Here is a 14,559-nt window from a genome sequence, read left to right on the forward strand (position 1 = left end):
CAGCAGGCAGTGAAGAAAGCTAATGGCATGCTGGCTTTTATAACAATAGGAATTGAGTATAGGAGTAAAGAGGTCCTTCTGCAGCTGTACAGGGCCCTGGTGAGACCCCACCTGGAGTATTGTGTGCAGTTTTGGTCTCCAAATTTGAGGAAGGACATTCTTGCTATTGAGGGAGTGCAGCGTAGGTTCACAAGGTTAATTCCCGGAATGGCGGGACTGTCATATGTTGAAAGATTGGAGCGACTGGGCTTGTATACACTGGAATTTAGAAGGATGAGAGGGGATCTGATTGAGACATATAAGATTATTAAGGGATTGGACACGCTGGAGGAAGGAAGCATGTTCCCGCTGATGGGGGAGTCCAGAACTAGAGGCCACAGATTAAGAATAAGGGGTAGGCCATTTAGAACAGAGATGCGGAAAAACTTTTTCACCCCGAGAGTGGTGGATATGTGGAATGCTCTGTCCCAGAAGGCAGTGCAGGCCAAGTCTCTGGATGCATTCAAGAGAGAATTAGATAGAGCTCTTATAGATAGCAGGGTCAAGGGATATGAGGAGAGGGCAGGAATGGGGTACTGATTGTGGATGATCAGCCATGATCACAGTGAATGGCGGTGCTGGCTAGAAGGGCCGAATGGCTTACTCCTGCACCTATTGTCTATTGATTTTAAAGTACAGGCAATCCCCGGGTTATGAACGAGTACCGTTCCTGAGTCCGTCTTTAAGTCGGAACAGGTACATCCAGTATTATTTAGCGTCAGTTGGTCAAACGTTTGTCTTAGTATATATTTTACCTTTCTATGCATATAAAACACTTAAGAAACATATGTATTCCAATAATTAAACCACTGCGTTGCTTAGTAATATTTGTAGCTTTCATCGGGGCAGGGCCTTTCACATGCTCCATTAAAATTGTTCCGACCATTGACCGACTGTAGCCTAACGCTTTTCCAATGACTGATGGCGTTTCACCTCTTTCTGGTCGCTTTATTACTTCCACATTATTTTCAATCGTGATTGTGATTATTTTCGTGAATAGAAACACTGCGCATTCAGTCTGCGCCAGGTCCTAATGTCCACCACACTGACACTGGTTAAATAAGGTCCGGGGTTCCGCTGGGTCCTGAAGACCACTGCACTAAGACAGGTTAAATAAGGGACTTCTGTATCCATGGGGGTCCTGGAACCAATCCCCTGCGGATAAGGTGGGCCGACTCTATTTTATCCTTTACACGTCCCATTACATTTAAAGTTTGCTTTGCAAATTGTCGGAGGAGTGTATTTTCTGCTGCGGATTTGCAGGTGGTCCAATTTTGCGCTGTAGCTGATGGAAGAGGGAATTTTGAACTGTAAATTGGGGGTAAATTTTGTGCTATAAGTTGCCAAGAAAGGGCGAATTTTGCACTGCAAATTAACGGAGGAGTGAGCTTTGTGCTGTAAGTTTCCAAGGGGTCGATTTTTGTTTCCCACTGTAGAGCAAACTTTGCGGGCTGGGCGCAGGATCTCCTGAACCTCCGAACCAGCAGCTGATCTCCCACATGCAAGTTGTTTGTATAAGAGGGAGAAACAGAGTGAGGGATATAAAGGGAAAATGTGATCATATTACATGTGCAGGAGAAATAAAACCCAATCAAAACAGTGCAGATGTGAGAAATCTGAAATAAATCATAAAATCTTGGAATAGTGCAGGTTAAGCAACATCGGTGAAGGCAGAAACTGAAGCAATGTAACCCAATCCAAGAGCCTTCGAAATGGGGAAGAAAGAAAACAAGTTACCTTTGCATTGTCATGAAGGAAAGAGGGTGGAGAGAACAAAGGGAATGTGGGTGATAGGGTACCAAGTCTGGGTCAATATCTCTTTTTTTCCAGATAAGCTAATCCCTCTCCACTCTCAGTCCTCATGCAGGATCTCGACCTGAAATGCTGACCTCCCCCCCCCCCCCCCCCCAGCACTCACAGATGCAGCTCTACACACTGAGCACTCCTAGATTATTGCTGCAGATACTGTCTTTCTTCTACTCCCCACCATCCCCAGAACTCGGAAAACAAAGTTAGTTTTCTTTTCCCTACCGCAAACATTAAACTGTATTTTCACAGCTCATGAAAGGCCTAGATTGAGTGGACATGCAGAAGATGTTTCCTGTAATGGGAGAGTCTGGGACTTAAGGGCACGGCCTCAGATTAGAGAGACATCTAAGAGACATTTTGACAGAGACAAGGGGGAATTACTTCAGTTGAGGGTGATGAATCTGTGGAATTCATTGCCAGGGCAGCTGTGGATGGCAAGTCATTGAGTGTATTTAAAGCAGAGATTGATAGGTTTTTGACTGATAAGGGCATCAACAGTTACAGGGAGAAGGCAGGAGAATGGGGTAGAGGGGGAAAATAAATCAGCCATAATGGAATGGAGGAGCAGGCTCAATTAGCTGAATGGCCTGGTGCTGCTCCCATGTCTCCAGCATAGAGTACATGTCTTGTTTAAAAGATAAAATGTCTTGTTTAAAACATTGATATGATCAATCTATCACAATCAACCTTTGCCCTCCATTTAGCTTATAATACTCACTTGTACCGAGGTACAATGAAAGGCAAACAAGAGAAAATTTGCAGATGCTGGAAATCTAAGCAACACACACACAATGCTGGAGGAACTCAGCACGCCAGGCAGCATCTATGGAAAAGAGTAGTCGACAAAGACCCTTCCATCCTGCTGAGTTCCTCCAGCACTTATAATGTGTCTTACAATCAAAGGCTTTGTTTGTGTTCCATCCAGATAAATCAGTCCATGCATAGCAGAATCTAGTGTTATATTTACAGAGCAAGTACAATGCAGGTGGAGGAATAGCATGCAAGAAGCCATGACAAGGTAGATCAGGAATTGGAATTAAAATCGGTTTATCATCACCATGTATACCAAGATAGTGAAAAGTTTGTCTTGCACACTGTAATACGGATCAAATCGTCACAGTGCATTGAGGTAGATAAGGCAAAATAACAATGTGGAATAAAGTGTAACAACTACAGTGGAAGTGCAGTGCAGGTAAACAGTAAGGGGCAAGATCACAATAAGGTAGATTGTCAGGTCAAGAATCCATCTTATATTAGGGAACCATTTGACAGTCAGATAACAGGGAGAAAATCCACATATTCCACAGGAAGTATAGAGACTCTTTACAAGAGTGCCGGCTTTGAACTTCAATGTCCCAAGCTGTAATAGTGGCACACTGTGTTACTGTGGCAGCCAACATTACATTGTTGTACAAGATGTTGAAGCCACACCCTTGAGTACTGTGTTCGGCTTTGATTACCATTTTATACAAAAGATGTCATTAAGATGGAAAAAATGCAAAGAAGATTTACAAGAATTTTGCCAAGATTCAAGGGACTGTGTATAGGAAGCAATTGGGAAAGCTAAGACTTTGTTCCTCGCATAGGTGACCTTGTAGAGGTGTATAAAATCATGTGCAGCATTAATAGAGTGAATGAATGCAGCCTTTTCCCCCAGACTTGTGGCATAAGTTTAAGCTGAGAGAGTAAAGATTTAAAAGGAAACTGAGAGGCAACTTCTCTATAGAGGGTGGTACGTATATGGAACGAGCTGCCAGAGTAAGTGATTGAGGCAGGTACAGTAATAAAATTTAACTGACACTTTAACAGGTACATTGGAAGGATTTCAAGGGAAACAGGTTAAATGCACACAAGTGGACATCTAGGTTGGAATTGGACCAGCTTTTGTGCTGCAAGTACAAGTTTAAATTCCCCATCTGCTGATGTACCATTCTAACTTCTGTAGATCATCAGTTGGTGCGGCTGTAACAAAACTCAATTTCCCTCGGGATCAACAAAGTATGTCTGTCTGTCTGATCTCTTGGATACGAGTCTAGCACTACCAGTGCAGGAGTGGAAGTATTTCTGCTTTGGACAAGTCCAAAACTTCTGCCCATTAATATCAAATATTCACTAAAAATCCAATAAGGAGTTGAATAGAAACCTCATTGTTCAGAGAACAAGGATAATGTAGTTTACTACAGCACTGAATGATTACAAATAAGTGGATGCATTATGATTAAACCAGCCAACAAAAGCCATTAAAGATTTATAAGGAACTAAATCAAAAGCTACTTTTTAAATCCATCACTCCAACTGGGGTTTAGGCCACCTACAGCAGCTCGCCAGAGTTCTCTGTGCTGGGTTAAAGGTTAATCGGTCCTGTGGCTTCTGCTTTCACCAGATGTCTTCCTATTTCTCCTAGGTGAAGATCCTTCCTCTCCCAAGTCTTCTGCCTTTCTAGCCCCATGTTCAACCTAGCCTCCTTTCACAGCAGGGCTTGGGACTGGAGTTAAAACAAAAACTTCAGATGTGATAAATTCAAAATATTAATTATGCACCTGATGCTCTCAGATTAGCTTGCAGATATTTAGGAATAGGCAAAAGATGCTACACTGGGAATCCAGAACTAGGAGCATCTGTTTAGAATGAGAGGGGTAAGATTTTAAATAGGCTTGAGAGGCAATGTTTTTCCACACAGAAAGTGGTGAGTGTATGAAATGAGCTGTGGAGGAAGTGGTGAGGTACAATAGCATCATTTAAGAGGCACTTGGAGAGGTACATGGAGGGCTGGGGCTAAGAGGGATGTGGGCTAAACACAGGAAATTGGAACCTGCTGGGATCGGCAGGGACTGGTTTGGTTGAAGAGCCTGTATCTGTGCTTTATCACTTTATTACTATCTACACCCACATCCCCAAGAGCAGATCAAAATTCCACCATTTCCATGTTGTAACAAGTCACTAAAGAAATTAATGGGGGTGGGAGGAGGAAAAAGCAGAAGATTCAATCACTAACAAGATTGAAATATCAATCCCTAATCTCTGCACAAAATACTGAAAAACAAAGGTTAGAAATAATTTATCTTTTAATAGAACCCTTCACCAAGTGCTTGAAACTCTCTTCAATTGCTTGGATCTACAAACCAAATGTGATCAAATTCAAACAAAAAATTGCTGGGACTTAAATTCTTAGAATTCTTGGTCTTCCCCATAGCACTTAACCACCAATTTTAATTGGAAATTACCATGGTAACCAACTCTAATCTGGGATATTAATTTTTAGGATACTTCTTAAATTGTACATGGCAATTCATGAGCAAGTGTTTATAAAGATACAATTGCCCCAGAGAACACTATCTACTACAGATATTCCACTTAATGTATTTACTGATTAGGTTCTAAAAATAAGAGTTATCTTAAGATTATCAATTTCTGATCCAAATAATTGGATACTTTAAGCACTGCAAAATCATCCTTTTTGAAATGTCTCACGATTCAGCTCAACTGTTTTACTGTGCATTTCAGTTACCCAATTAAAGAGAGCAGTGTTACAAGTTTCTTTAAAGAACAAGACATTACTGACACCCTAATGGAACATCAATATGATTCTATGAAGTTTTATTCAGCAACATGAAAAGTCAATTACTAAAGAATATTTAAAGAATCACATGCAAAGATGTAAAACATACAAAGCTGAAATACAACACTGATCTGTCAATAAGATTTCAGAATCTAAAGGAGCTACAACTCTGACTTACCTTTGAGAGATTTTACCTTTTTGGATATTACAAGATATTTTCTAGGTTTCTACGAACTGCAAATACTTGCATTAAGTAATTCTTACACACATAAACCAAAGTACAGTGAATATATTTTTAAACAAAGGTTCTAGATATTTTGCAATGAACTCCAATTTTAACAATACAGGTTGAAAATCTAATCGCAACTTTCTCATGTCAGTATTTTTTGCTTAAACTTGCATTGCTTAGCTTAAGTTCAACAATTAATATCCACAGAAAACCATTTATTGATCCTTTGAAAGATCAACACAAGTTAGACCAGACCAAAGTCTGAAGTCATTGATCAAAACTTGCCAAGATAAAGAAAATGCATCATTCCCAAAGTCTGATATACTGTGCATGTTAAACAACAATATTAAAAAGTGATGTTGGATAAACAAAAGGAAGAAATCAAATACTGATGCACTGGCAGTATCTGAACCAATGTCAACTTGTAGAACAGGGAAACCATAATCAGTTTTACAAGATAGCTTTCATGGTTCATGTAAAATACAATGAATTAACGTCTAATACTGGAGACATTTAAGCACACAAAAACCTTGTCACTTAGCCAACCAGGATTCACCCAAGGACCTCCTGGACGAATTGCATTATACTGTGTACAGTAAAGGCTCCTGGACAATAAGCACTGTACTGTGCACATTTAGGCTTCGACTCTGGCATTTCAATTCCATGATTGCTGGAAGGTGTGTAATGAAGCTTGACTGCGTCTTCTGTACTTTCTCCGAAGTAGAGCTAATAGCAAAGTTCCAAGTTCACCAGATCAGCAGCTCCCCACCTCAGATACTTTCTGTTGCATTTTTAGAATCAGTTCCAGCAAATTCATCTGTAGAGTCAGCTCCTACAAGGTGAAGAGTCATACGACACTACAGCACAAAAACAGACCCTTCAGCCCATCTAGTCCTTATCGTACTATTGGAGTCATTGAAAAGTACAGCACAGAAACAAGCCCTTCAACCCACACCTGGACCTCCATACCCCTCCTATCTAAGTATCTATCCAAACTTCTCTTAAATGTTGAAATTGAACCCATATCCACCACCTCCATTGGCAACTCGTTCCACACTCTCACCCTCTTGAGTGAAGAAGCTCCCCCACATGTTCCCCTTAAGTATTTCACCTCTAGTTCTAATCTCACCTACCCTCATTTGAGGTTTTCTTCAACTATTTTTCAACTTAGATAGGAATAGGCCCTTCTGGCCCTTTGAGCCGCGCTGCCCATCAACCCCTGATTCAGGGGACAATTTACAATAACCAATTATGAGAAAAAAAACCATGTGCTCATGGGGAGAACGTACAAACTCCTTATAAACAGCAGTGCAAATTGAACCTGGATCGCTGGTACTGTAAAGCATTGTGCTAACCATTATGCTACTGTTACTGCCCCCAACCAAGAGAGTTTTAAGAGAGCCTTTAATGTTCTGTTGAAGTGTCTCAGCCTAAAACATCGACTGTTTATTCCTCTCCATAGGGGCTGCCTAACCTGCTGAGTTTCTCCAGTGTTTTCGATGTGTTGCTCGGTGTACAGAATTAGCAGTTTCTCTATGAATGCTGCCTTACCAGTTCAGCACTTAAATGTGGAAGAGTGAAATTGAAGCTGAGAAAGAACAATGAGAAAACACAACAGGATGGTGCATTCCACCTCCTGGCAAGCAATGCTCAGAGGCTTCAAGGAATCTGTATAGATTTGACAATTTGTGGAGCTAACTTCTAATGATAACAAATGAAAAATCAGCTTTATTTGTCACATCTACATCAAAACATACAGTGAAATGCACCGTATGCATCAAATCAAATCAGTGAGGATTTTGCTGGGTAATCTACAAGTGTCACCACACTTCTGGCGCCAACATAAGGAAATGGCAGATGAACAGAATAAGTACTTTGCATCAGTCATGAACAGTATGGTGGAAGTTCCTGGTTTCAGAGATCATGAAATGTGTGAAGTTGCCATTACTAGAGATAAGGTTCTTGGGAAACTGAAAGGTCTGAAGATAGATAAATCACCTGGACCAGAAGGTGTACACCCCAGGATTCTGAAAGAGGTGGCTAAAGAGATTGTGGAGGCATTAGTAATGTCCTTTCAAGATTCACTAGATTCTGAATGGTTCCGTAAGACTGGAAAATTGCAAATGTCACTCCACTCTTCAAGAAGGGAGAGAGGCAGAAGAAAGGACACCATAGGCCAGTTAGTCTGACCTCAGTGGTTGGGAAAAGATTGGAGTCAATTGTTAAGGATGAGGTCTCAGGGTACTTGGAGGCACATGATAAAATTTCTTCGGGAGGTCTCAAGATGGCGCTTATGGAGTGAGACTGTTTTAGGCTTCGCTCCAATCCTTTTACTTTTTTCTACCTACAAGCACACCCCTAATTGACCTGTTTATACCTATTCTAAAGGGGTTCATACTTATGAAATCTTTTTCAACTGTTTGAATCACTTTCAACTCGTTAAAATGTCTAAACCACGAGAACCTAAGGAATCGAAACAGACGAAAGAACCGTTAACTTTGGAAGCAAGTGCGAAACTTATGGACGAGAGACTTGAAAAACTGGAGAATAAATTAACCCCAAAGCTTTCTGCGCTCGATGAAATTTTAAAGACAGTCAATGCAAAACTTCAATCACTTACACTGGATTCACAACAACAAGAAGCAAGAATTTTAGTTCTTGAAGATGCCGCTCACCAGAGAGATCGCAAAATTGAAACTCTGCAACAACAGCAAGCTTCGACTTCTCAACTGCTGGATCGTTATAAATCTAAAATCACTGATCTTGAAAACCGGTCTCCAAGACAAAATATCTGGATAATTGGGCTTCCAGAAAATTTTGAGAACGGTGATCTGACTGTATTTTTCTCTAAATTTTTAATGGACGTCTTCAGCTCAGAAATACTGGATACCCCTCCAATAATCGACCGTGCACATCGCATTTCTTGTTTTCAACCAGCTCCAGGTACGAAACCACGACCAGTGATTCACCGGATTCATTATCCTCATACCAAAGAATGTTTGATTCGGGCTGCCTGGAAAAAGGGTATGATCAGCTTTCAAAATTTCAAATTTCGTATTCGGGAAGACTATAGTCCCGAAGTTTTAAGGGCAAGAATGGCTTTTAAATCGGTTATGTCGGAAATTTATCAGAAAGGCTACAAGCAAGCGCTGTTATTTCCAGCACAATTGAGAGTTACTCTCAAAGATGGGACTTATTGGCTGTTCAAATCTCCGGCAGATGCTCAAAGATTCCTTGAAGAATAGTACTTTTTTTTTACTACGAGTTGACTATGAATTTTACTACTTGTATTAATTTTTTTTCTTCATGTTAATAATTAGTCTATAGATTTGGATCTTTTATAATTTGATGATTTTTGCGTGATGGCTAACAGTGTATTTCTTATACACGGTAAAGGTCCGTTTTTTTTGGTTTATCCTGAGATCGTTCTTTTTATATTATTATTCTGTTAGTTTTGAAAGTAACTCATTAGTTTTTTCTTTTAAGTTCATATACACTTTTTTATATTTTTAACGCTTAAATATTAAGGTTGTTTTTAATTTAAAAACTTTTTTAAGATGTTGTTTCTTTTCCCCAAAAGACCTTAGTGCTTGGATACGTCACATCCGTTTGGATATGTCTGAATAAGTTTAAGGACTTTCTTTTAAAATACTAATACAATATTATCCATTTATGGGTTTTAACGTTTTAATTTTTTTTCCTTTTTTCTTTTAATCCTTTTGTTTTATATATATATAAAACACTAATTTTATAGCTTAATCTTTGTTATACTAACCCTTTCTTAAAATATGGGTGGTTTGTATCTGTTTTTTTTACTTTTTTGTTTGAGTTGCCATCTTGAGACATGGGGGTAAAATTAGTATTAGATTGCCTGCTTGCCTCTTTTTGGCTTTTTTTCCTGGGGTTTTGAGGGTGGAGGGAGTGGGATCCTTCTTTTTGCTTGCTTCACGCTTAGTTTTACTTCATGGGCTGACTCGAAACTACAAAAATGGTTGCAGTGTCATAACTTCCGGTTCCTCCTTGAACTTACTTCCCTCTTCCGGATTCATGAGTTCATCTTTTTTTTTAACCTTGTGTTAATTGTAATAAATATTGGCAATATGGATAAGATTATTAATTTTGTTTCTTGGAATACTAATGGTTTAAATCATCCGATCAAACAGAAAAAAATATTCAAAGTATTCCACAGAATGAATGCTAATATTATCTTTGTACAAGAGACTCATGTGAGGAAGGTGGATAGTCAATTTTTTTTAGGTTTTGGAAAGGCCAGCAGTATCACTCGAATTCCCAAGCCAAAGTAAGAGGCGTTTCCATTTTTATAGATTCTTCAACCTCTTTTATACACCATGAAACTATTTCGGACCCACAAGGTAGATTTTTGCTTATTACTGGTTTACTTTTTAATCAAAAATTTGTTTTAGTTCATGTTTATGCTCCAAACACTGATTGTCCTGAATTTTTTAAGTGTCTATTTACATCCTTTCCTAATTTGAATCAGTACATGCTGATAATGGGTGGGGATTTTAACTGTTGCTTAAACCCTTCGATGGATAGATCTAAGCCCGCCCAAGCTCTTCCGAATAAATCGGCCTCTCTTATTAATTCCTTCATGGTTGATTCTGGAATTTCTGAAATTTGGCATTTTTTACACCCCAATGACAAAGAATTTTCATACTTTTCTCATGTTTATCATAATTATTCAAGAATTGACTACTTCTTTATTGATCATCGTTTACTTACAGATGTTATTGATCGTAAATATGATTCCATTACCATTTCTGATCATGCACCTTTGATTCATCTTCTAATGCTAAATCTTGGAGGTTCAACTCTATTTTATTGCAGGACTCAGACTTTCTTAATTTTATTAAACAACAAATTGATTTGTTTTTTTCAACAAATTCTACAGAAGAGATCTCTAGTAGAACATTATGGGACACTTTTAAAGCATTTATTTGTGGACAGATTATTTCATACTCTGCTGGAGTTAGGAAACAAACTAATTCTGAAATATTAACATTGGTTGATAAAATTAAAGCAATTGATATGATTTACTCAGTGACCCTCAGCAAAGAACTTTATAAAGAAAGAGTTGAACTTCAAATGGAGCATAGTTTGTTATTATCCTCTTCGATTGAAAATCAGTTAATTAAATCTAGAACCCAGTTTTATGTACATGGAGATAAATCTTGCAAATTATTGGCTAATCAATTGAAAACTGCTTCGGTTAAACGACAAATTACTAAGATTCGTAAACGAGATGGCACTTTTGACGATTGATCATAAAGAGATAAATAAAGCCTTTCAAAATTTTTATAATTCTTTATATCAATCAGAATTTGTTGAGGATTCTTCTATAATGGATGAATTTTTAAGAAAATTGAATATCCCAAAATTAACAGAAGATAGTGTACTTCTAGATGCACCTATTACGGAAACCGAAATAAAAGAGGCTATTTTTTCAATGAATTCAGGTAAAGCCCCTGGTCCGGATCGTTATACTGCAGAATTTTTTAAATCCTTTTCCTCTATACTCTCTCCTTGGCTTTGTAAAATTTTTAAAGATGTGTTAACTGTAGGTAAATTGTCACAATCTTTTTATGATGCCTCCATTTCTTTAATTCTTAAAAAAGATAAAGACCCCACTGAATGTGCATCCTATCGGCCTATATCCTTGCTGAAAACGGACTCTAAGATTTTTAGTAAAATCTTGGCCACTAGATTAGAAAATATATTACCTCGAATTATCTCTGAAGATCAGACTGGATTTATTAAAAATCATTATTCATCTTTTAACATCAGAAAATTAATTAATATTATTTATACTCTTTCATCCAAAATACCAGAATGTGTCATTTCCTTAGATGCTGAAAAAGCGTTTGATAGAGTTGAATGGCCATATTTATTTTATACGTTGCAGCATTTTAATTTTAGTTCAAAATTTATATCATGGATTAAATTAATATATTATAAACCTTTGGCTTCGGTTTTTACCAATAATCAAAGATCTTTTTTTCAGTTATTCCGTGGTACGAGGCAAGGCTGTCCTTTAAGTCCTTTACTATTTGACATTATTTTGGAACCTTTAGCTATTGCCATTCGTGAATCACCTAATATTTTGGGTATTGCTGTGGGGAAGGGACTTATAAGTTATCATTATATGCTGATGATTTGTGACTATACATATCTGACCCTGAGAGATCTATTCCTGTTATTTCGTCCTTGCTTGCTCAGTTTAGTAGCTTTTCTGGTTACAAACTGAATTTTAATAAAAGTGAATTATTTCCATTAAATATGCAAGTTCCAATTTATAAATACTTACCATTTAAAGTTGTCACAGATCATTTTACTTATTTGGGTATTAAAATTACCAAGAAACATAAGGATTTATTTAAAGTTAATTTTTTTACCTTTAATTGACCAAATTAAGCAACTTGTTACCAGGTGGTCCCCATTATCTTTGTCATTGGTTGGTCGAATTAATGCTAGTGTTAATGATGATAGTGTTACCCAAAATTTTATATTTATTTCAAGCATTACCAATTTTTATTCCTAAATCTTTTTTTGATATTATTGACTAAAATATCCTCATATGTGTGGCAGAATAAAAATCCTAGACTAAGCAAAAAATATTTACAGAAGCCTAAGAAGGAGGGTGGTTTGGCTTTCCCAAACATGAAATTTTACTATTGGGCCATTAATATTCGATATTTAATATTTTGGACACAAGAATCGATTATAGCTTCTTGCCCACAATGGGTAAATTTGGAATGTAAATCTGTACAAGACTTTTCATTGTTTTCAATTTTAGGATTTTCACTTCCTTTTTCTTTATCTAAATTGAATAAACAAATAACTAATCATACTAAACAAATAACTAAACATACATTGCGAATATGGTTTCAATTTCGCAAATTTTTTGGCTTGAGTAAGTTTATCTTATCAAGCCCTATTATATCTAACTTTTTTTTCGGCCCTCTTTTATGGATCAAGCCTTTGTATTATGGAAAACAAAAGATATAACAAGTTTTCGTGATCTATTTTTAGATAATAGTTTTATGTCCTTTGAACAGCTATCTAATAAATATAATTTACCTAAAACTCATTTTTTTTTAGATATTTGCAAGTTAGAAATTTCTTGAATAATATGTTACAGTCTTTTCCGAAATTATGTCCAATGGACATTACGGAAAAAATTTTAGCTCTGAATCCTTGCCAGAAGGGTTTAGTAGCCACCATTTATAATATGATCATGAAAATACAGCCAGAAGTATCAGAAAAAATTAAGAAGGAATGGGAAAAAGAACTTCATTGTCTTATACCCACTGAGCAGTGGGAGAAAATTTTACAATTAGTCAATTCTTCTTCTATTTATGCTAAACATGCCCTAATACAATTTAAGGTTGTACATAGGGCTCACATGTCCAAGGATAAACTTGCTCGATTTTATTCTTACGTTAATCCAACCTGTGACAGATGTCATTCTGAAGTTGCTTTATTGACCCACATGTTTTGGTCTTGCCCTTGTTTGCAAAATTATTGGAAAGATATTTTCGGTACTATTTCAACAGTTCTGAATATCAAATTGCAACCACATTCTATTACTGCAATTTTCGGTTTACCAATGGTGGATAATAGTTGTTTATCCCCCTCAGCTCGACAGATGATTGCATTTGTTACATTAATGGCTAGAAGATCTATCCTATTGAACTGGAAAGAAATTAATCCTCCAACTATATTTCAGTGGTTTTCTCAAATTATCTCTTGTTTGGGTTTAGAAAAAATTAGAAGTGTTCTCTTTGATCCTTCAGTTAAATTTGAAGAAACTTGGAGACCATTTATTCAACATTTTCATATGAGTTAAACTGACCTTTCCTAAACCCTGCTTCTAATATCCTTAATTATTTGGATGGAGGTATGGAGTTATTGATTCTACTGTGTATATTTGACATAATGCAATGGCCCATGTTGGTTACGTTTTTTTTTTCTCTTATTTACTCCTTTTTTCGTAATTACTGAGTTTGGGAGGTTATTACATATGGATTATCATCTATTTGAACGTATACTTAACCTATTAATTATGTACTCTCAAACTCTCTGTATTCATGTTTCATTTATGTTTGTTTAAAATTAATAAAAAGATTTAAAAAGAAAAAAGAAAAATTTCTTCAAGGGAAAATCTTGCCCGACAAGTCTGTTGGGACTATTTGAAGAACTAACAAGCAGTATAGAAAAAAGAAAATTGGTTGATATTGTGTAATTGGATTTTCAGAAGGCCTTTGACAAGGTGCCACATGAGGCTTCTTAACAAGTTACAAGCCCGTGATATTACAGCAAAGATTCTAGCATTTTTAAAGCAGTGACTGATAGGTAGTGGGAATAAAGGGAGCCTTTTTTATAACCAGATAACAATTACAGCACGGAAACAGGCCATCTCGGCCCTTCTAGTTCGTGCTGAATGCTTACTCTCACCTAGTCCCACCAACCTGCACTCAGCCCATAACCCTCCATTCCTTTCCTGTCCATATACCTATCCAATTTTACTTTAAATGACAATATCGAACCTGCCTCTACCACTTCTACTGGAAGCTCGTTCCACACAGCTACTCTCTGAGTATGGAAGATCCCCCTCGTGTTACCCCTAAACTTTTGCCCCTTAACTCTCAACTCGTGTCCTCTTGTTTGAATCTCCCCTACTCTCAATGGAAAAAGCCTATCCATGTCAACTCTATCTATCTCCCTCATAATTTTAAATGCCTCTATCAAGTCCCCCCTCAACCTTCTACACTCCAAAGAATAAAGACCTAACTTGTTCAACCTTTCTCTGTAACTTAGGTGCTGAAACCCAGATAACATTCTAGTAAATCTTCTCTGTACTCTCTCTATTTTGTTGACATCTTTCCTATAACTCGGTGACAGA

At 37.3% G+C, this 14,559-nt stretch overlaps 1 protein-coding gene across 10 annotated transcripts in view; it reads right to left on the reverse strand.

Moving 5' to 3' along the window:
- The window catches only part of dgcr6 (DiGeorge syndrome critical region gene 6), a 74,329-nt gene that overhangs the window by 32,423 nt on the left and 27,347 nt on the right, over nucleotides 1-14,559 (reverse strand). For 2 of the 10 annotated variants that reach the window (XM_073065967.1, XM_073065960.1), the window contains one exon: nucleotides 5,429-6,468. The exons of 4 other annotated variants lie outside the window; for them this stretch is intronic. In XM_073065967.1, coding sequence (XP_072922068.1) covers nucleotides 6,391-6,468 — 78 coding nt within the window. In that variant the 3' untranslated portion in view covers nucleotides 5,429-6,390. 4 more of the 10 variants (XM_073065969.1, XM_073065964.1, XM_073065959.1 and 1 more) reach the window with 4 other exon arrangements.

This window comes from Hemitrygon akajei, chromosome 14 (assembly GCF_048418815.1).
Source record: "Hemitrygon akajei chromosome 14, sHemAka1.3, whole genome shotgun sequence".
In the NCBI taxonomy this organism is placed as follows: domain Eukaryota; kingdom Metazoa; phylum Chordata; class Chondrichthyes; order Myliobatiformes; family Dasyatidae; genus Hemitrygon; species Hemitrygon akajei.